The following is a 23,071-nucleotide window of genomic DNA, read 5'->3' as shown; positions in this document are numbered from 1 at the left end:
AAATCAAAACATTCATGTTATTAATTCCTAAGAAAGAAAAATTAAACCCCTAATTAAACATTTATATCATTTGAAAAGTCCAAATCAATACCTTAATTCCTAAAAAACCATAAATTTATTCTAACTATATATATATATATATATATAGAGAGAGAGAGAGAGAGAGAGAGAGAGAGGTGGGCATGTACTCGCCGCACTCGGTTTGGAGTCACCTGACCCATAGTTGGCCCACAGGGTGTTTCGGCTAAAAATTGTTTGGGGTCTGACTCGTGACTCAATAAGACTCAACCAGTCAACGCGGATGACTTTGATTTTTTTTTGTATATTTTATAAATAAATATTTTAAATAATAAAAAATACACATAAAATATTAAAAAAAAGTAAAAAATAAGAAAAACATGCAACTAAACGATTCTTCAAAAACTCACCTCTTGAACAAGTTTCACTGGTTTTTGGCAACTTCAGGTTTTACTTCAGAAACGGTTTGACTCAAACGAATTTGCCAACTATGCTAAGACCCATTTGGATCGAACACTCGAGTCGTCCCCACCCCCACCCTGACCCATTACCGTTTTGAGCATTTTTTTTTGAGTCAGGGTGGGCACGTGCCCACCCTACCCGCTCCGCCCCTGGTTCCATCCTCTCTCCTATTCCTTTCCTTTCCTTCCTCTCACTCGTTGTTGGGCACTCGTCGCCTCGCGATGCCGTGCTGTCAAGAACCCTAACGCTGCTGGAACTGCCATCAACCTTCCTTCATGGACAGTCGGACTGCCGGGTGGATCCTGGAATTCGTCCTCCGGCAACCTGTCGACGATTGGATTGTCAACAAGCTCCTCACGGTCCTCTCCCTCTCCGACGACGATGCCCGTCTCAAGAAGACCATCCTCTTGCGGAGGATCTCCTCCGAGGTCGCCAAGGGCACCATCTCCGAGGATACTCTCGATTCCCTCGAGATGGTCGAGGAACTCGACTCCTTGTTGCAAAATGGGGTATCGGAATCGACGGAATCAATGAGAACCGCATACGGTGACGTCGCTCTGGCCTGCACCCTGAGCTTCCTGAGGGACGGGCCCTATGATGAGCAGCGGGAGTACTACTCCGCGCTGCAGAGGATCTGGAGAGAGCGGATCGCCAAGATGGAGATGGCGGGATGCATGGGCTTGGCTCGGAAGAGCCTGAGGGAAGCGAGGAACGAGCTCGAGGCGGTGGTGGTGGCCGTGTCCGGAGGGGAGTGCGTCCAGACCCACGAGTTGAGAAGCGAGGCACTTAGGGTTGCCCTGGAATCGCTACTGGTATTCTTGCGCAACGCCGCCCACGACCTGGGGCCACCCTTTCTGGACGATGTAGCTGGAGCCGTCCAGGGTAAAGGTGCGCTCGATGGTGTTTGGAAAAGTGTAGTGTTTCGGTCTGATGTCCGGGATGTGTTGGGAGTTGCTGCTTCAAAGTCGGAAACTGGTTCAGGCAGGACGGCGCTGAGTGGCTCCCAAGCGCTGAACGATAAGAGAAGGCAGGAGAGCGCCATTCCTCCTCTTTCTCCTGGCCTTCCATGGATCGGTCAGTGCTAATTTCACATTATTAACAGAGTTGATCAATATGCAAGTAATGTGCTAGTGCTATATATATATATATATATATATATATATATATATATATATATATATATATATATATATATATATATATATATATATATATAGAGAGAGAGAGAGAGAGAGAGAGAGAGAGAGAGAGAGAGAGAGAGAGAGAGAGACTAGAATATGAGAACTAATGTGTGAACCTCTATTTTTATGGATTTTTTGCTATTTTCTCTTGAATCTAACTGTACAGATGTGATCTACATGCTTGGTTTTATAAGAACCCGCTCTTGAAACAACAGATTTTGATGCATAAACATGATTTTTTTAAGATTTTAAAATCAATGGCTCATAATCTTTATAAATATTCAAGCATTCAAAAATCACATTTTTTCATCGAAAATACATGATCCAATGGTTGATTCCTAGAAAATTCTCCATGCCAATCCCATCCACATGGTTGGATTTGCAAAAAATGTGTTGGAAATGGTCATATTTCTAGTTTTCATATTTCATTTTATAATCTAGTTACTCTCTCTCTCTCTCTATATATATATATAGTCACTAGAATATGCAAACTGAAATATGAGAACTAGAAATATGGGCATTTCAACACTTTTTTTGCAAATCTAACCATGTGGATGTGCTTGGCATGGTGAATTTGCGCGCGTTGAACCTTTCGAAGTGCATTTGGAGGGTGAATTGCTGAGCCGCATCCGCGAAGGTACACAGAAGGATCCGATTGCACAACACCTTGTTTCTCTAGCGCAGGCAGGGAAGACTCGACGATTTTGGCTACAGGATGGCCTCTTTGTGACAAAAAGGGGACGCATCTTCGTGCCACGGTGGGAAAGCCTCCGTTGAGAACTACTTAAGGAGTGCCATGATACACTATGGGCCGGCCATCCTGGTCAAGAGCAGACCTTAACACTCCTTGAGCGTGGCTACTATTTGCCACAGATGAGAGACGACGTTGAGGGGTATGTGCGGGCATGCCTCATCTGCCAACAAGATAAGGGGACAAACCAGAAGGCTGCCGGTCTCCTTGAGCCTCTACCAATTTCAGAGCGTCCTTGGGATAGCATCTCCATGGACTTTATTGTTAGTTTGCCAAAGGTAGAGGGCCTCAGTTCTATTTTGGTTGTGGTGGATCATTTCTCAAAGTATGCCACCTTCATCCCAACTTCTAAGGAGTATCCTGCAGAGTTGTTCGTAAAGCATGTGGTAAAGCACTTGGGCATACAAAAAAACATTGTGAGTGATCGCGATGCTCACTTCACGAGTAAATTCTGACGTGAAGTATTTCAACTACTTGGCTCTGATTTGCTGTTTTCAACAAGCGTCCATCCGCAGACAGATGAGCAGACAGAGAGCATCAACGAGATACTTGAGCAGTACCTTAGGCACTTTGTTAGTGCCAATCAGAAAAATTGGGTGAAGCTTCTTGATGTGGCACAATTTTGTTACAATCTGCAGAAGAGCGAGTCTTCAGGCCACAACCCGTTTGAGATAGCCACGGGGCAGCAGCCACTGACCTCGCACACTCTTGCCGCACAAGAAAAGGGAAGGCCATCCTTCGCCTATCAGTTTGTTCGCGACTGACACGAGCAGAATGAGTTGGCGAAGGCATTTTTACACAAGGCGTCAAAGAGAATGAAGAAGTGAGCGAACAAGCACCGTCGGCTCGCGGGGTTCCAAGTGTTGGTGAAGTTATATCTTGGTCGTACAGGCATCTTTCGCGGGCGGCACCACAGACTGCTCAGAAAGTATGAAGGACCCTTCACCATCATAAAAAAAGGTGGGCAAGTTGACATACAAGCTGGAGTTGCCCCCAGACTTCAAGGTGCACCCAGTGTTTCACGTGTGCAACCTCAAGCAGTTCCATCCGGATGATGGAGACCTAGAACGCAGTGTGCCACAACGCGCTCCTATCATGCAGAGGGCCTCGACAGTACAACGGATTCGAAAAACACCTCAGTCAGATCCTTCGCCGCAAGGTCAACTACTTGGGGGAGGCGAAGAAATACTTGGTGTAGTGGGAGGAACCAACGGAACCAACGTGGGAGCCTGCATTCCAAATGAACAGTTGCTACCCGGCTGAAGTCAGAGCCTACCACGAAAGAGATGGCGCCGAGGACGGCGCATGATTTGAAGGGGGGGGCATGTTCCCTTGAGACTTACATTGTACAATTGCGCTTAGAGTCTGTTTTGCTTTTGTTGAGTCTGATGTAAGCTGCCCGATTCAGGTGAATCAATACCCCGAAGGGGCAGCTCGTATACTTGAATTGTAATAGCCTGCGAGCAAAATTGTGAATGAAGTAAATGCGTTGAGCTTTCTTTTGTTCACCCTCGTTGTGATTGCAATTTCTTTCCCTCTATTCTCTCTTGCTCTCTAATTACAAGCTTCCGCGACCGGCAAGCGAGCTAACAAGTAGGCTTGCGACGGTGAGGAGGGACCGTCGCGTCGTGCTGGCCCATTGAAGGAAATAGGCCCGTGTGTGTATATATATATATATATATATATATATATATATATATATATATATATATATATATATATATATATATATAGGTCAGGTCTCCTTGAGGTGCGAATGAGGTACTTTTTATTTTTTTCATGAATCTAACCTTACATTATATAATCTACATGGCTTGGTTTGTTGGAATAGACTCTTGTGGTTCATTACAAGACGTAGGCAAAGTTTTATAAATCTTCAAAAATCAACAAGCCTGAAAAATTTTTGAGCTCATTTTTTTTAAACATGATTCAAAAGCCAATTCCTAACATTTGAACCATGTTCAACACATTTGTGAGGTCCGAATGAGCCAACAAGATTCACACCTATGATTTCCAACTCAGTTGGACGGTCAGGCCCTGACCATATATATATATAAACCGTGCTTTGAATCGAATGCATATAAGGAGAAATCTTGATTTTTTATTTATTTCATTAAGTTTTTGGTGCAATATGAGCTGTGTGTGTGTATATATATATATATACATATATATATATATATATATATAGAGAGAGAGAGAGAGAGAGAGAGAGAGAGAGAGAGAGAGTAGTTCCCAAACAGTTTATGTCCTAAACTGTTCCAAACACCATTAGAAAACATAATTACATGTATTTTTTGCTTAATCCAAACCTGTAGATGTGTTATCTATACTTCGTTGAAAGCATATATTAGATTAGGCATTTTTCGTGTTTGATGTGTTTTTAGAGCAATCAAAACTCAAATGCTCATATTGCACCAAAAACTTAAATAAATAAAAAAAAACAATATGGGTGATTTTTGTGAACAAGCGTGGCAGATTACTTAGTCCCCCTTGTTGACTAGGCTCTCAAAGAGGCCGTATAAGAAGCCCTGGAAGTGATCTTGTAAATGAAAAATGGACCACAAAAAATCTGCTAAAACTAAGGTTAACAAAGCTATGGAACAAATTTTCTAAAACTGTAGTTGTATGAGGCAAAAATCCATGCTAACGAGGTATCAACTTAAAACCTTGCAAGTATTGAGGTGCCTCTTGTTGGGTGTCCGTTGTTAGTTTTCCACTAATCCTAGTGGTTTCAAGATTTTGTAAACAACAAGAAGCTCTGAGAGGCTTTAGTTCGACTCCTACGCCTTTATGATTCAAAGGAAAGAATTCAAACAATTATACCTTTGAGGGGCATAGGGATCTCTCTTGTGCACTCTCTCTCTCTATAATTTATTTCTCATATATATATATATACACACATATGTAGAGAAATGGGTAGGTACTAAATGAAATATGCTAAATGATACGTGCTAAATGGGTTTTTCTGCTCTTCCGGTGTTTTTTCGCAGTTCCGACCCCATAAATGTGTTGGGCATGGTCGATTTACCGGGAATCTACACCTGGATCATGTGTTTTCGGTGAAAAAAATGATATTTGGAGCCTCAAAAATTTACAAAGATTTTGGACCGTTGATTTTTTGAACCTTATAAAAACTCACCAGTGTGTCGGAATCTAACACTTCAAGAGCTGATCCCTATAAAATCAAGTACATAGATCACATTTGTATGGTCAGAATTTAAAAATAAAACAAAAAAACCTGAAAGACTCATTTAGCACGTATCATTTTGCGTATTTCATTTAACACCTACCCATTACTCTACATATGTATATATCTATATTTATGTATGCATATATACTTAATTGGTAGTAATGGAAGCAGAGGTGGAATACATAGTTGAGATGGAAACCAATGAATGAGCTACCTAATGACTACCAAAAGAAATGTTGAAATAAGTTGTGGATGGGGATGTGTGCCTTTCTCTTAAGTCTAGGGTGTGACCGCACCTTTAGGCTTCTTAGTAGTGGTTGTATGGTGGCAGCCTCATTGGAAGGCTTTGCTCATCTGTGGGCTTTGCTTGTAGCATCAAGGGAGTGCATATATCTTATTAGTAGATCTTTCTGTTAGCATATTATGACCATTTGTTACATTTTATTGATGTTTGCACATCTATTTTCTGATTTTTGACTACCTACATCTGAACAACTTACACAGATATGTGTTGCAAGGGTGTATTGAATGAAAATGAAGCTGCTGTTCAAGGTTGTGGACCTAGTGGAGAAGCGACAGTTGCAGTGGTTCATGGTGACACATCAAACATGGAGGGAAATGTTTGTGACATGCAGATGATTGATGATGGTGACTTGGGAGAGAGGATTGGGTTTGTCCAAACACACATGATTCACAAAGTCCAGGCAGCTCTTAAAACAAGTTCCTTGAATTTGCAGATGGCTGTGGAGGATCCTCTTCCAAATGCACTAGAGATGGTTCAACAAATGGCAAAGAAATATGAAATTGGGAATGATCGTCTGAATGAGAAAGCTTCTAAAGAAATTCCACATGTTATAACAGGAGATCCCACAACAGCTGAAAAAGCTGTTGAGTCAAGTGACTTTGGAGAACCGAGTACTAGAAACATAAGGGAAACTGGTTCGGGGAGATGGTGTGTACACCGTCCTGGAGGAGCCCTTAAGTTTAGCCTTTTGGATCGGAATAAAACTGCTCATACTTATGAGGTTGGAAACTTATTTTTCTTTTAGTTTGTATTATGTGCATATGATACTATTTTTGATATTATAACTGTTTACTTCTGCATACAAATGTTTCTGCCTTTAACTTTTGAGGATATTCTGTAAACTGAATCTATCTTATGAACCTATGTGTCAGAAAGCATAACTTGAAGTCTCATATTATCTATTCAAAATTCTTTCTTAGGATTAACCAATACTGATGAGCTTTTTGAGGAACATGTTTCTCCATTCATTTCTATTGAATGCTAAACTTTGAGTAACTCCACATGTTCCTATGCTACTTCTCACTGTATCCATCCAGGAGTTTTTTAGTCATTGCTAAGACGGTGGTATGTCAATCCTGGAACGGCAAGACACTAACATCGACATTGGCATTGTCAGACGCCTTTCTATACTTCATTATGTACCTCATAATTAGGGTGTGTTTAGAAAGAGAGATTGATTTTCACGTGATTTACCTTCACATAGGAAAATGTCAGTGTTAGGAATCTCGTGAATGGACTCGTCATGTTTGTTTTGCACTAATGAATGTGGATGTGATCCAAATTGTTATGTTTTTCACAATGAGAAATCAAGTTAAAACTTTTCTAAAAAAAAGAACAAACTGAATTTTATTCTAAATGGAAGAGTTACAACAATATATGGGGTCAACCCCTCTAAGGTACAAGAGACAAAAATGGTTGACTTCCTACAACTAATTAAGAAAATACAAAAATGCCCATATAGATAAGGATATGTACGAAAGAATAAGAGGGGTATTACATAGAAAAGTAAATCACATATTATAGTTCTCAACACTCTCCATGAAACTGGATATGTACGAAAGAATAAGAGCGGTATTACATAGAAAAGTAAATCACATATTAGTATTACACTTCTCAACACTCTCCCTGAAACTTGAGATGATGCAAGAGGAATCATCCCAAGTTTGAAAAAAATTGACTGAAAGTGTAATAGGGGATGGATTTTAGTGAATATATTTGTCATTTTGTCCTTTGAACCCACATGCTCCAAAGATATGATTGTCATGAAATGGCACGGAAGCCGAGGCACAAGAAACACAAAAAATTAAAACATAAATGAAGTCCAAATGCATTATTAAAATGCGTTTGACTAGATACAATAAACCATGCGTAGCCATGAAGAAAACAAGACATGAATAATTAAATATTTTATTAATAAAAAATGTACAAAAAATATACAAGAACACCTCACTATAACACTCGCACACACACACACACATCCATCCTCTCTCAAGTAGACAACAAGGCATCCTAATGGCTAGTAGTCCCCAACAGCTAGTCCAATGACTAGTTGGACTAGCTACCAATAATACAAAAAAATAAAAATAAATGAATAAAATAAAAAATGAAAAGATCCTAAAACTAGCCTATGATTATACATAAATATACTTATCCTATCCTATTAGGTATACCTTGAGTATACCTATCCTAAAATACATAAAAGTTATACCTAAAGTTTACCTTTCAATACAACCAAATTAAATGTACAGGAATACACATAAAAGAGGAAAAAATACCTAAAGTACACTTAAGTGTACTTTGGTATACACAAGACAAATACAATTACATAGGAAGATGCTACGTGTATCTTAACAATGATTCCATCCTCATATGCCCTCCTAGTAAAGTGATAATCTATTTCAATATACTTTATCCTCTTATGGAACTCTGAATTCTTTGCAATATGGATTACATTCATGTTCATAGTACAAGGATGTTCTTTCACAAATAGAGACACCCAACTTTCTTTGAAGCTATCTAATCTCAAATAATCTCAACAATAACCTGTGCCATGACCTTAGTTGTCAAAGGCGGCGCCTAGAAGAGCTAGGCGCTGCCCCCACCGCCTGGGCGACGAGGTCTGGGTGGTGAGGCCCTATTTTAGCACCTAGGCGGCGCCTAGGCTTGGACCGCCTAGTCTTAAGCCTAGGTTGGTCATTTTTTTATGTTGACCATTTTAAGACCGATATAAAAGGGGATAAGGGTGCCCTAATTTGCTCCTTTTTCACTCTCTCTTCTCTCTCTCTCTCTCTCTTCTCTCTCTCTCTTGGGTTTGGCAAGAAGAATAAGGCAGGTATGTCTCTCTCTCACCGGCATTGTTGGGTTTTTGCAAGAAGAATAAGGCAGGTACGTCTCTCTCTCTCGGTTTCTTACCCTCTCGTTCTCACTATCTCTCATTTTTTTTCTTTTTCTTCCTGTTAATTATACTGTATTTTAGATATATTATATATATTATATATACTCTCTATGTCACAGGGATTCAGCCAACCAGGTGCCGCACCCGCGTCGATGCGACGCGATGCGGGTGCGGCACCCGGTGCGGTCAACCCGACCCTGGGTGCGGTCAACGCACCTAGGGTCATTTATGTCCAACTTTTGGACTTGAAAAAAAAGAGGCCCGCTGAAATGGGCATGATAGCCAGAAAACATAGGAACTGGTTTGTCAACATGGCGAGTTTCGAGACACAACTCTTCAACTTTCTTTACGGCAACCACATGCCGTAGCCATCTACCAAGGAGTCTCTTCTCTAAATTGTTTCTTTGGGTCAAGCGCAGGCTCAACCTGCGAAGGTGCCTGGTTCAACAAGAATTGATTAACAACAGTGAAGAGATCAGTTCCTTCTAGCGGCGAGTGCCACTCGCCAAGCTTCTTCTGTCTCTTGAGTTGTTTCATGGTCGAAGGGAAATGATCCTCATCGAAATCTGCAGAGGGGATTGCGGTGGGGAGATACCTCCATCTCTTGGATAGGATGCTGGTCCTCACCGCAACTTTGATGGGGAGTGAATTAGGCAATGCATTGATACTACGCCTGGTGGCTTTCTTCATCATTCCCACATTTTACTAAAGATCTGACACCTCTCGTAGTTGATGAGAGCTTAACTTTTCATGAAAATCTGGATGGTCTCAGAGAACAACCATACTGTATCCTGAAAATTGAAGAGAGCACAAATGGTTCTGTTAAAATAGAGGGTTCAGGAAGGCAAAAGGGTAATGATGCCCATGTTGGCCCATACAGATTGCATTCCACTGTACCTGCCTGCAAATATTAAATCAGATTTTGATTTCCTTCGAGATATGCGCTGGGCTGGAGGTTACGTACTACAAAAATTAATACAAAATATCTAAAGCCAATGAGCTGCCAGATTTTGGGGCAGGATGTAATGATCATGGACAATGCAGCCTTTCTTCAAGGATGACCAGCTTGGTTACCATTCTAAAGTAGCTCAGTTACGGAACTAAGAGAGAATAACTAAAAGTGTCGGATGGAAAACCAAGCATATATGTCCTGGCCAGGGGGAAAATGGGGTCTCGCCCCGTTTGGATCGGTGTTCGTATCTTATTTGGTTCTTTTACATGTAATCAAATATCCATCAAGTCCTGATATTTGTCTGATTCAATAGCAAAAAATTAAAACCATATATGCATCCAACAGTGCTCGATTAAACTATTAAACTCGGCTCAGACCAGTAGAGCTTAATGAAGAAACTCGATTAAGCTGGGTTAATATATATATATATATATATTACATTTTTGCCCCTGCCGCACCCCCGCACCCGTGTTTTTTGGAAGTGCCGAATCCCTGCACCCGCACCTGCACCCATGTGACATAGTATATACTGTGTCTCAACATATATAATACAATATTATATGCTGAAAGACAGTATTATTAATACTGTATTTTGTCATATTATATATTATATACTGCATTTATATATAAATATGTGTATATACTGTAAATTATATATAATCTGTTTGTAATTTAATATAATTTGTTTTTGGTTTATGTCTTTGTGGGTTATATTTCCGAGTTATATATATGGTATACCTATCGAGGCTTGAAAATGCTTGGGAGAGAAAGGTTTAGAATGATTGACAAATCTTTTTAACAAGATTTGGCGGACAAATAAGATGCCTAATGAGTGAAGGAAGAGTACTTTGGTACCTCTATATAAGAATAAGGGTGATATACAAGATTGCACAAACTATCGTGGTATAAAACTCATGAGTCATACTATGAAACTTTGGGAGAGGGTGATTGAGTCTAGGTTGAGGAAGGTTGTCATGATATCGGAGAATCAATTTGGTTTTATGCCTGAAAGATCAACTATGGAAGCTATACATCTTTTTACAACTTATTGAGAGATATATAGAGAAGAACAAAGATTGACATATGATTTTTATTGATTTGGAGAAGGCATACGATAGAGTACCTAGGGACGTTCTCTGGTGGACAATGATGAAGAAAGGTGTTTCTCTCAAGTACATTAGTATAATTAAAGATATGTACGAAGGAGTAGTAACCAATGTCCTCACTTGTGGAGGGGTGACAACCAATTTTCCTATAACGGTTGGGTTATATCAAGGATATGCTTTAAGCCCTTTCCTATTTGCTATAGTGTTGGATGAGCTTACGAGATCAATTCAAGAAAATGTGCCATGGTGTATGTTGTTTGCTGATGATATTGTTTTGATTGATGAGTCTAGAGCTGAGGTTAATGCTAAGATAGAATTATGGAGACAGACATTGGAAGCAAGAGGTTTTAAGTTGAGTAAGAGTAAGACAAAATATATGGAATGTCGGTTTAATAAGCAACGAAGTAGTGATGAGAGTGTAGTGAAGCTTGGTGAACAAGAAATACCGGTGGATGATTGTTTCAAATATTTGGGATCTATCATTCAAAAGTATGGAGAAATTGATGGAGATGTAAATCATAGGATAAAGGTTGGGTGGATGAAATGGAAAAGTGCAACTAGAGTGTTGTGCGATCGTAGAATGCCATTGCGGTTGAAGGGAAAGTTTTATAGGACGACTATTAGGCCCGCTTTACACTGAGATGCGTATGCTTAGATGGATGTGTGGAAATACAATAAAAGATAAGATTCGGAACGAGGAGATACGTAAGAAGGTAGGCGTTGCACAATTGAAAATAAGATGAGAGAGAATCGTTTACGGTGGTTTGAACATATTCGGCGAAGGCCTAATGATGCTCCAGTTAGAAGGATGGAGAAATGGGAAAATATATTAGTTAAAAGAGGTTGGGGTAGGCCTAGGAAGACTTGGATGGAGATGATAGGTAAGAATATGAATGCTTTGAACCTCACCGAGGACATGTCATTGGATAGAAATGATTGGAGGAGAAAGATTCATGTGGAAGACCCAGAATGATTTTCTTTTTTGGTTCATATCGCCGACCCCAATTGTTTTGGGATGAAGGCGTAGTTGTTGTATACTTCACATGCACCCGCAGTCCACACACACAGATGTTGTTGCACAGTTTGCACACGTATATATGTTTTCTGTGTAAAAATATACAACAACAACAACAACAACAACTACGCCTTCATCCCAAAACAATTGGGGTCAGCGATATGAACCAAAAAGAAATTCATTTTGGGTCTTCCACATGAATCCTTTTCCTCCAATCATTTCTATCCAACGCCATGTCCTCGGTGAGGTTCAAAGCATTCATATCCTTTCCTATCATCTCCATCCAAGTCTTCCTAGGCCTACCCCGACCTCTTTTAACTAATATATTTTCCCATTTCTCCAACCTTCTAACTGGAGCATCATTAGGCCTTCGCCGAATATGTCCAAACCACCGTAAACGATTCTCTCGCATCTTATTTTCAATGGGTGCAACACCTACCTTCTTACGTATCTCTTCGTTCCGAATCTTATCTTTTATTGTATTTCCACACATCCATCTAAGCATCCGCATCTCAGCTACACTCATTTTTTGAATATGATGTCTCTTGGCAGCCCAACATTCCGTACCATATAGTAAAGCGGGTCTAATAGTCGTCCTATAAAACTTTCCCTTCAACCGCAATGGCATTCTACGATCGCACAACACTCTAGTAGCACTTTTCCATTTCATCCACCCAACCTTTATCCTATGATTTACATCTCCATCAATTTCTCCATACTTTTGAATGATGGATCCCAAATATTTGAAATAATCATTCACCGGTATATCTTGCTCACCAAGCTTCACTACACTCCCATCACTACTTCGTTGCTTACTAAACCGACATTCCATATATTCAGTCTTACTCTTACTCAACTTAAAACCTCTAGCTTCCAATGTCTGTCTCCATAATTCTAACTTAGCATTAACCTCAGCTCTAGACTCATCAATCAAAACAATATCATCAGCAAACAACATACACCACGGTACATTTTCTTGAATTGATCTCGTAAGTTCATCCATCACTATCGCAAATAGGAAAGGGCTTAAAGCAGATCCTTGATGTAACCCAACCGTTATCGGAAAATTGGTTGTCACCCCTCCACAAGTGCGGACATTGGTTACTACTCCTTCATACATATCTTTAATTATACTAATGTACTTGAGAGAAACACCTTTCTTCATCATTGTTCATCAGAGAACGTCCCTAGGTACTCTATCGTATGCCTTCTCTAAATCAATAAAAACCATATGCAAATCTTTGTTCATCTCTCTATATCTTTCAATAATTTGTCTAAGAAGATGTATAGCTTCCATAGTTGATCTTCCAGGCATAAAACCAAATTGATTCTCCGATATCATGACAGAATCAATTTGGTTTTATGCCTGGAAGATCTGTGTAAAAATATATAATAATATATTTTAACACATCCTTAGTTGTCAAAGGTGTGTGTGTCAATTATAATATTATATATCTGCGTGACTGGTGCGTAGTTCATATGTTCTGTTTTATTGTTCCTTTTCAGAATTCACACTTCACAAGTTCACATGCATGCACCCAGAGTCCACACACCGATCAGATGCGCAATTGCACACATATATACATATATATATATATGTTTTTTTATGTATATATATATATATTTATATATTATATGTATTGTATAGTTTATGCATTTTTTTCACATATATGATATATATTAATATATAAGCTTATGTTATTTGTTGCTTACTCTTTTTAATTTAGCAAATTTACATGTTTCTTTTTTTTTTAGATTCTTATCATTTTTTAGAACAAGTGTTAGTGGGTCCACTCCAAGTTTGACATTTCCAGATTTGGAACATATGTAGAACTTCAAGTGGAAATCTAGTGATCCAACAGGAAACTGGGCCTATTGTCAGGATTAAAAAGATTCAAATTCTGTGACGTGCCTTAAATGTGGACCAACTTATAAAGGAGGCATATACAAAATAAAACATCTACTTGGGATTGGAAGCTTGTGAGAAAACAACAACAAAAATCAAACCAGTACTTTATAAGTACATGGAGGAATCGAAGAAGACAAATGAAAAAAATAAGAGAGACAATTAATATATATGAAAGAAGTAAATGTATGTTCTCAGCTTCCGATTCTAGCAAAGGACATGATGCAGTTTCACAAATGGAGGGACAATCGAGTAGTACATTCGGCTTGAGACCACCACATGTAGAAGAACTTATGGATTTGTACTTTCGAAGTGATCAAGCAAAGGAAGGCAAACAAACAAACAAACCACACTAGAGAATCGTTTCAAAAAGGAAGAAAGGGAAAAAATGTGCGAGTACATTAATAGATGGTTTTATGACAATGAAATACCTTTTAATACAATGAAGTTGCCTTCATTTTATAATATGATTAAAGCTATAGGCCAATTTGGACCAGGGATGAAGCCTTCATTATATCACGAGTTGGGAGAATCACTTTAAAAAAAAAAAATGAAGAAAGCGAAGGAGTTCTTGGACCAATATAAAGTGCATTGGTCCAAATATGGATGCAACATAATGTCAGATAGCTGGTTTGATACAAAAGGGTGTACACTCATTAATTTTTTTGGTTAATTGGCCTTTGGGAATAATGTTTTTGAAATTGGTTGATGCATCAAATGAAGTAAAAGATGCAAATTTGCTTTTTGCATTGTTGAATGATATTGTTGAAGAAGTTGGGAAGGAGAATGCGGTTCAAGTTGTTATTGATAATGTCTTCAGCTACGTCAAAATGAGTAAATTATTGATGGATAAGAGAAAAATTTATTTTGGACTCCTTGTACTTCATATTGTATAGATCTAATGTTGGAAGATATAGGAGAATTGAAAGAGTTGAATTTTTTTTTTGAAAAAGCAAGGCAATTGGTGATATTCATATACAAACATACTCAAGTGTTAAGTATGATGAGAATGTAATGAAATATGCGGAAGAATCCAAGAATGCTAGAGCATTCACTATGTCCCACACGGACAAATGCAACAAGCATAAGAGAGGAAATCCACTAAAGGATATACGAAAGGCCTTATAAAAAGGCTACACACATGAAAAATAATATCACTATTATTGAAGAGGGGCTCTCAAGAGCCTTAACACATACAAGGGGGGTTCCCCCTATTTATAAGAAAAGGAGACTAAAGGGGCTCCCAATAGAGTCGTTGGGAGCCCCCAACGGTCACAATTGTGACCGTTGGGGGCCCCAACGACTCCATTGTGGGGCCCCTTTTCGGTATCCAAAATACATTTTAAAAAATAAAAAAACAAAAATAAAAAGCAGCAAAATAAAAGGAATAAAACAAGTACCCCTATTGGGTACTTGTGAAAAGACCATAATACCCCTATCGGGTATTATGGTGAATATACATCTATATTTATATATATATATATAGATGTATAATTACATATTATTACATATGTTTTAACACCCCCCCTCAAACTTTACGGGGGAATGACCGAAAGTTTGCCAAGAAGGAACAAGAAGCGAGGAGCAGGCAGGGCTTTCGTGAAGAAATCTGCAAGTTGATATTCTGAAGTGACATATGGTAGTGTAACTGTCCCACGAAGATATTCATCACGTACATAATGACAGTCCATTTCAATATGTTTAGTCCTCTCATGGAAAGTGTGGTTGCTGGCAATGTAGATGGCACTTTTGTTGTCGCAACAAAGCTTCGAAGCCCCGGTAATTTCGACTCCCATATCTTGAAGAAGACTTCGAAGCCACACCAGCTCCATTGTAGTAGTTGCCATAGCCCTGTATTCTGCTTCAGTAGAAGACAATGAGACTTTTTGCTGTTTCTTGCACCTCCAAGCAATTAGCGAATCTCCTAGGAAAACACAAAAGCCAGTAGTTGAGATTCGATCATTTGGGTTTCCTCCCCAGTCAGCATCAGTATAAGCTAGTAAATCTAAGGAAGAGATTGAGGATAGGAATAGCCCTTTAGTCAAAGTATTTTTAATATATCGAATGATCCGAAGCACAGCACTCATATGCACAGATGTAGGAGCATGCTGAAATTGGCTTGCAGAGTGCACAACATGAGCAATATCCGGCCTGGTGATAGTCAGATAGGTGAGGGAGCCTATGAGTTGCCTGTAGGGCGTAGGATCATCCAGTAGAACTCCATCCTCCAGTCGTAGTTTAGCATTGATAACCTCGGGAGTCTCCACCTTTTTATCATCTTAAATCCCAGATTTGGAACATATGTCTGCAGCAAGCTTCATCTGTGACAATATATACCCTCGAGGAGAGTATGCAACTTCTATACCAAGAAAGTACCTGAGAAAACCCAGATCAGACATATCAAAATTATGTTTTAACATATTTTTAACTTTAAGAATACCACTTTCATCATTGCCAGTGATGATCATATCATCAACATAAAGCAGAAGGATGATGATACTATTACCTGCACGTTTAACAAAAAGAGCAGTGTCAGTATAACATGAGCGAAATCCCAATTGTAACATGATAGCACTAAATCTATCATACCAAGCCTTAGGAGCTTGTTTAAGACCATATAAAGCTTTTAATAACCGAAGGGTTTGACCTTGGTTAACACTGATTCCCGACGGAGGGTCCATATATACTTCTTCATTCAACTGACCATTAAGAAAGGCATTTTTAACATCTAATTGGAATATAGGTCATTTCTTAGATGATGCTACCGCAATTAAAGTTCTAACGCTTGTCATGCGAGCCACGGGAGCAAAAGTTTCCTCATAATCGATGCCATACTCTTGTGAGTATCCCTTAGCAACTAATCTAGCTTTATAACGTTCTAGGGAACCATCACTTTTTGTTTTGACTTTGTAGACCCATCGACATCCTATAGCTTTCTTATTTGGAGGAAGGTGAACTATTTCCCAAGTTTTAGCTTTATTTAAAGCATCTAGTTCAACTTCCATTGCTTCAACCCAATGAGGTATACTTTTTGCTTGATTATAATGGGAAGGTTCATAGTAAGAATGCAAGGATATTAGACAAGCTCTATATTTAGGTGAGAGAGTTTCGTATGAGACAAACCTATTAGGTGGAATTGATTCTCTAGAAGAACGCCTAAGGGAGGTCTCTTCTAGAGGTTCATTAAGCCGCAAGAATTTTTCTAAAGCACTAATAGGTTGGGCTTCCTCACGCCGAGTGTATACTTGGAGATTGTCACCATTAGTTGGTGATGCATCATTATCATGAGAATCATGAGTATTTTCTAAAACTTCCGGATGACTCAAAGAGTCATCATTTGAATCTTCTAAAAGATTATTGATAAACATATAATCAATTTCATTTGGTTTTTCCAATATTTCAAATCCATTTTCATCTTCTAAAAAGGTTACATCTTTGGAGACAAATAATGTATTATTTTTATGGTCAAAGCATCTATAGCCCTTTTGATTTTCACCGTATCCTAAAAATACACATTCTATTGCTTTAGGTGACAATTTATCTCTTTTATGTAAAAGAACAAAGCATTTACACCCAAAAATTCGAAGACGATTGTAGTCGGGTGTCATATTAAAAAGTTTTTCATAAGGAGAGATATTGTTCAATTTTGAAGATGACATCCTATTGATTAAATAGGTGGAGGTTAACACGGCTTCGGCCCAAAAATTTTTAGGAATATCTTTAGAAATGAGTAAGGATCTAGTGGTTTCCAAAATATGCCTATGTTTTCTTTCCGCTAGACCGTTTTGTTGAGGAGTTCTTGGGCAAGATTTTTTATGACAAATGCCATGTTTTAGATATGATTGAAAATCATTTGATAAGTACTCTCCACCCGAATCGGATCTAAGAATGGATATTTGACTTTGAAATTGATTTTGAACTTTTGCATGAAATTCTTTAAAGAAGTTAAAAACTTCCGATTTAAAATTAAGAAAATAAGTCCATACATATCTAGTATAATCATCAATAAAAGTAACATAATACGAATAACCACCTTTAGATAGAACCGGAGATGACCCCCAAACATCGGAATGCACCAATTCAAAAGGTCTTGTTGTCACAAAGGTTCTAATAGGAAAAGGAGTAGACTTCATTTTGCCAAAAATGCAATCTTTGCAATTGATATCTTTTTCTTTACAAAACTTGTGTCCAAAAGGAAAAAGATACATTTTAGAGTAACTTGGATGTCCAAGCCTTTTATGCCAAGTTTCAATATTTTTGTCTTGGACATAAGTACAAAATGAGGTATTTGGAAGCATTAAGCTATCCATAAAATAAAGGTCTCCTTTCCTATGGCCTTGCCCAATCCGCTTCCCGGACCGGAGATTCTGCACAAAGCACCCTTGGGATGAGAAAGATATTTCACATCCATGGTCGGCTATTTGAGAAACGGAAAAGAGATTAAGATTTAATTTTGGAACTATTCTAACTTTTGGAACAAGGAAATTTTGAATATTTTTAGAATCAAGAGTTCCAACACCATTTATTTTGAGAAAAGTTCCATCGGCCGTAGAGACACAAGACATTTTTGAATTGGTGTGCACATTGGTTAATGCATTTTCATGAGGGGTCATGTGAAAAGAAGCTCCGGAATCTAAAATCCAAGAGTACGTACCGGGAGGTGATGATGAGGCAATGGCGGCACCGGAGGTAGAAGAAGTAGCCTTTAGAATTTGTTGGAGAGCCAAGGAAATTTGTCCAAGAGTATCTTTGAGATCCCCGTTCTTGCCGTCATCTTCTTTGGTGGATGATTCTTCAACGGAAGCCACCTTTGGCTTGAATGCTCCATTTAGCTTTGGGCAAACGGGTTTAATATGTCCCGGCTCATAACAATGATGACATATAATCATTTTTCTTCCACCACTCCCTTGCTTACCGAAATGAGATGGTTTGTATGTTTTGACATGACCGTTGGGGGCCCCAACGACTCCATTGTGGGGCCCCTTTTCGGTATCCAAAATACATTTTAAAAAATAAAAAAACAAAAATAAAAAGCAGCAAAATAAAAGGAATAAAACAAGTACCCCTATTGGGTACTTGTGAAAAGACCATAATACCCCTATCGGGTATTATGGTGAATATACATCTATATTTATATATATATATAGATGTATAATTACATATTATTACATATGTTTTAACAGAGAACACACACACAAAAGGACTTACATAGGCTTGCAGGGACAAGATTTGCTACTAGATTTTTTACTCTAGAAAGCATATATAATTGCAAAAAAGGCCTAAGGTCCATGTTTATTGGAGATGATTGGGCAAAAAGTAGTTTCTCAAAAACGTCATTTTGGTAAAAGCTGTGAAAACATGATTTTGAGTTCAAAATTTTGGAAGGGAGTGAGTTGTGCTCTGAAAACAATGGCCCCTTTGATTGACATGCTTCGATTGGTTGATAGCGATGAAAAGCCTGCTATGGGTTACATCTACGAGAAAATGGACTGTACAAAAGAACAAATAAAGGTATAATTATAAATTATTTTTTTTGTATTCTACTAATTGTAAATTTTGTTTTAAAATTTTATTTTAGCTTTTATAATTTTTACTTACAATTCTTTTATTTAATAGGTAAATTTGCGTGATGATGAACAAAGATATGACCCAGTTTAGGAGATAATCAATAAAAGATGGAGCAATCAATTGCACAAACCTTTGCATGCAATAAACTTATATTTGAATCCAACCATATATTATGAGTATGAAAATATCGAGTCCAATGACGTGATAAAGAATGACTTATATGATTGCGTTAATCATTTTGTTCGAAGCGAAGATCGAGAAGTACTATTTGACAAACTTATAAGATATATAACTGCTAGTGGGCCTTTCGGGATAGAGTAAGCAAAGAAGAAAAGGAAAGTGAAAACCCCATGTAAGATGATTAAATTTCATATAACTCGCTTTGCATTATTTTTATAACTTATATACTTTATTTTTTTTATAGTGGATTGGTGGATTTCTTTTGCCATTGATTGTCCCCAGCTCAAGACCTTTGTTGTTCTAGTCTTAGGCCTCACATGCAGTGCATCCAATTGCGAATATAACTAGAGTACTTTTGAAGTGGTAAATTATTATTTACTACTGATTACTAAATAATATTTGGCAGTTTGTATATATTTTAACTTTATATTTTTTTGTAGATTCATACAAAGAAAATAAATCGACTTTTGCATAAGAAGTTGAATGATTTGGTTTTTGTGTAATATAATCAGAGATTGCAACAAAGGTACGAGGAGCGATTGAACAAAGGAGATTTCGATCCCATAGTTTTAAGAGAAGTCAATGATAAGGATTTGTGGTTAAGTGAAGATGAGGCAATCTTCAAAGATGACACGTCACTTACATGAAATCTTGTTGATAAGGCATCCAAGGCGTCAAGGCATAGGGCGGGGGCAAGAACGCGTGTTACTAAAGACCTAAGAAAGAAAAGGTCTGACAAAGGAAAGAAGGTTGTGATGGTAGAAGAAGAAGAGGAAGAAGCTAACTCTGCAGAAACTGAAGAAGAAGAACAATATAGCAATGAAGATGATTCAAATAATGATGATGGACTTTCAAGTTCATCATCTAAGGACTAAATTCAAGTTGTTATTGTAAAATTATTATAAACTTATTGGGGTTCTTTGACTATTTTAAACTTGAATACACTTATAGTGTTGTATGTCTTTATATTTGCAAATATATTTGAATGTGCTACATATTTGTCGCCTTTAACATCTAAGTTGCTTGTTTGATTTTTTTTACTTAGTTAAGTTAGTTATGTGTGTAGACTTGTTGAACATATGTATGCATATATTTTTATTTGGTGGTTAATTGATTATGTTTTAATTTTTTGTTGTGTTTTATTTTATATTTTTTGATGTCTCCTTCACGAGGTGATCATGCATGGCAATATTGCACAAGCGTTGATAATAAAGGGTTAAGCTTGAGATATGTGTTTTGTGGTTCTATTATTGGAGGTGGTGGACTTCATAAATTTAAGGAACATATTGTTGATCTTCGTCAAAATGTACATCCATGTCCTTTTCCATCTATTCCTGCCACTTTTTGTGCTGATATTTTTGCAGAACGGGAAGAAATTCAAATAAGAAGAATTTTGCAAAAATTCAAAGACGAAGGACTTCCAACCATTGTTCAAGATTCTGAAGATGATGATGATGATGATGATGATGATAACCCACTTGCCAAAAAAATAGCCCAAGATAAAGAGATCATCGCACGAAAGTTGAATGCAACACTGAGGAGATACTGTCGTAATGTTTGGCAAATAGGCTCTAGAAGATAGTTTGGTTTTAGGATTTTTACAGTTTAGAGATGAAGATTAGCATATAAGACATTGGTTAAATGTGATGTTTTTAGTTTTAATTGTGTTTAAATTATGTAGTTTCCTACTTGCCTTTTATTTGCATTGAGCAAGTTATAAGTTGCATGGTTTCTTCTTATTAATTTTTTTGTACATGATTTTATTTTTTGTATATTGTTTATGGACATTGTTAGTTGTACTGTTTGGTTATTCAATTGCTCATTTATTCTTAAGTTTTGAGCAGATTATCAGTTACATCATGGTTTGTTTATTTAATGATTCATTTGTTCTTTTTATTTGTCTATTGCTTGTATTATGTGTATTGTTGTTAGTTTTTTTGTATACATGATTTTATTTTTTGTATATTGTTCATTCACATTGTTAGTTGTATAGTTTGTTTATTCAATTGTTAATTTATTCTTAAATTGTTTGAGTAGGTTATGTTATATAATTGCTTTACATTGTTCAAAGACATGTTATTATTTGTCTATTGCTTATTGTTGATTTATTTTATGTTATATACATGTTTGTTATTAATTTTAGTAGTTTGTTTACATATTTTGTAGGTTTTTTTAATTTTTTTATTTGGGGTACTGCCTAGTCCACCTAGGCTTCACCTAGGCTTTTTAGGGGCTCACCGCATTATGCTAAAAAAGGGACAATCAACCAGCTAGATAGTAAAGCCCATGCAGTTACACATGTAGTCAATGTAGAAAATAAAAAAAAACAAAAATCCAAATAGTAAGTATCATATTTAAAATAAAAAAAGAATAAGTATACAGAGAAACAAGATCTACACATGCAGTTACACATGCTACAAAAAGAAAAGAAATAAGTATACTCCCAATAATCCCATAGGATTTATACCCATGCAGTTAATCAACAACATGCAGCATTTTAAATGAGAGACAAATAGAGAGAGAGCATAAAAAAAGGACATGTAGAGAGAGCGAGGGACGAGAGAGTGAGAGACAAACATATAGAGAGAAAAGAAGAGAGAGCAAGAGAAAGACAAACAAATAGAGAGAGACTAGAGAGAGTACTTATCGGCAAGAGGCGAGAGATGAGAGAGGGAGCAATATTTTTTTTTCTTCTTTTTGACAAAGAGAGACAAAAAAAGAGGAAGAGGGAGGATCGAGAGACGAGAGAGCAGGGAGAGTGAGAGAGAGAGAGAGAGCAGGGAGAGAAAGAGATTATAGGAGAAATTAGGGGAGAAAGGGAGGCCCCGACCTTAATCAAGGCCTCTTTATCCTTAAATAAGGGTCAAATGGGAGCTTTGACCCCATTTCACCCGAGGCACGTGCCTTGCCCTGAGGCGTACACCTTAGGGCATTTATGCCTCAGGCTTGCGCCTCAAGGCACAAAAGGCTGTGCCTTGAGGCGAGGCACACCTTTTGCACCTTGAGGCACATTTTCGATAACACTGCTCCATATGCACTTCATCCTCTAAATATTCGTATAAAAAGACATTCTTTACATCTAATTGCTACATATTCCACTGTCTTATAGCAGCCACTGCAAGTAAAGTCCTTATCATGGTCATATGAGCAACATGTACCTAAGGAGGTGAAGAGGTGGAAGGGGACTCTAAACTTGTATGCTCTGAATCAGCCAGAGGGAGATTAGAATTGGCCTTTAAGTTACCTATCTCCTCTAACTCTATTTGATCCAAAGATGGTTTCTCAATTATATTTTCTTCTCTACTGGAGTAGGTTTGCCCGAATCTACTATCTCTTCTTTGAGTTTTCTCTTGAATCTCCATACATTTATCAATTCTCTCTTTCATAGGAAACATAAACAAAAAAAAATCATTTGAATCTTTCTCCATGATTTCAAGGTTACCAAAATAAGGCACACCCTTATGAAATACAACATGCCTAGATAGTAGATATCCATTTTTTAATAGGATTATAACACTTACAACCCTTCCACCCATTAGAAA

At 37.8% G+C, this 23,071-nt stretch overlaps 1 protein-coding gene across 2 annotated transcripts in view; it reads left to right on the top strand.

Moving 5' to 3' along the window:
* The first annotated feature begins 650 nt into the window (after nucleotides 1–650).
* LOC149821772 (uncharacterized) overlaps nucleotides 651–23,071 on the top strand; it is a 43,036-nt gene continuing 20,615 nt past the window's right edge. Inside the window, exons 1-2 of one of the 2 annotated variants that reach the window (XM_089981475.1) lie at nucleotides 651–1,554; nucleotides 6,107–6,627. In XM_089981475.1, the coding sequence (XP_089837601.1) occupies nucleotides 756–1,554; nucleotides 6,107–6,627 (1,320 nt within the window). In that variant the 5' untranslated portion in view covers nucleotides 651–755. The remainder of the gene's footprint in view (nucleotides 1,555–6,106; nucleotides 6,628–23,071) is intronic. The other variant, XM_089981474.1, reaches the window with a different exon arrangement.

This window comes from Nuphar pumila, chromosome 11, assembly GCF_984573655.1.
Source record: "Nuphar pumila chromosome 11, dmNupPumi1.hap1.1, whole genome shotgun sequence".
Lineage (NCBI taxonomy): Eukaryota > Viridiplantae > Streptophyta > Magnoliopsida > Nymphaeales > Nymphaeaceae > Nuphar > Nuphar pumila.
Note: the sequence above shows the minus strand (reverse complement) of the source record. Positions and strands in the feature narration are given on the sequence as shown.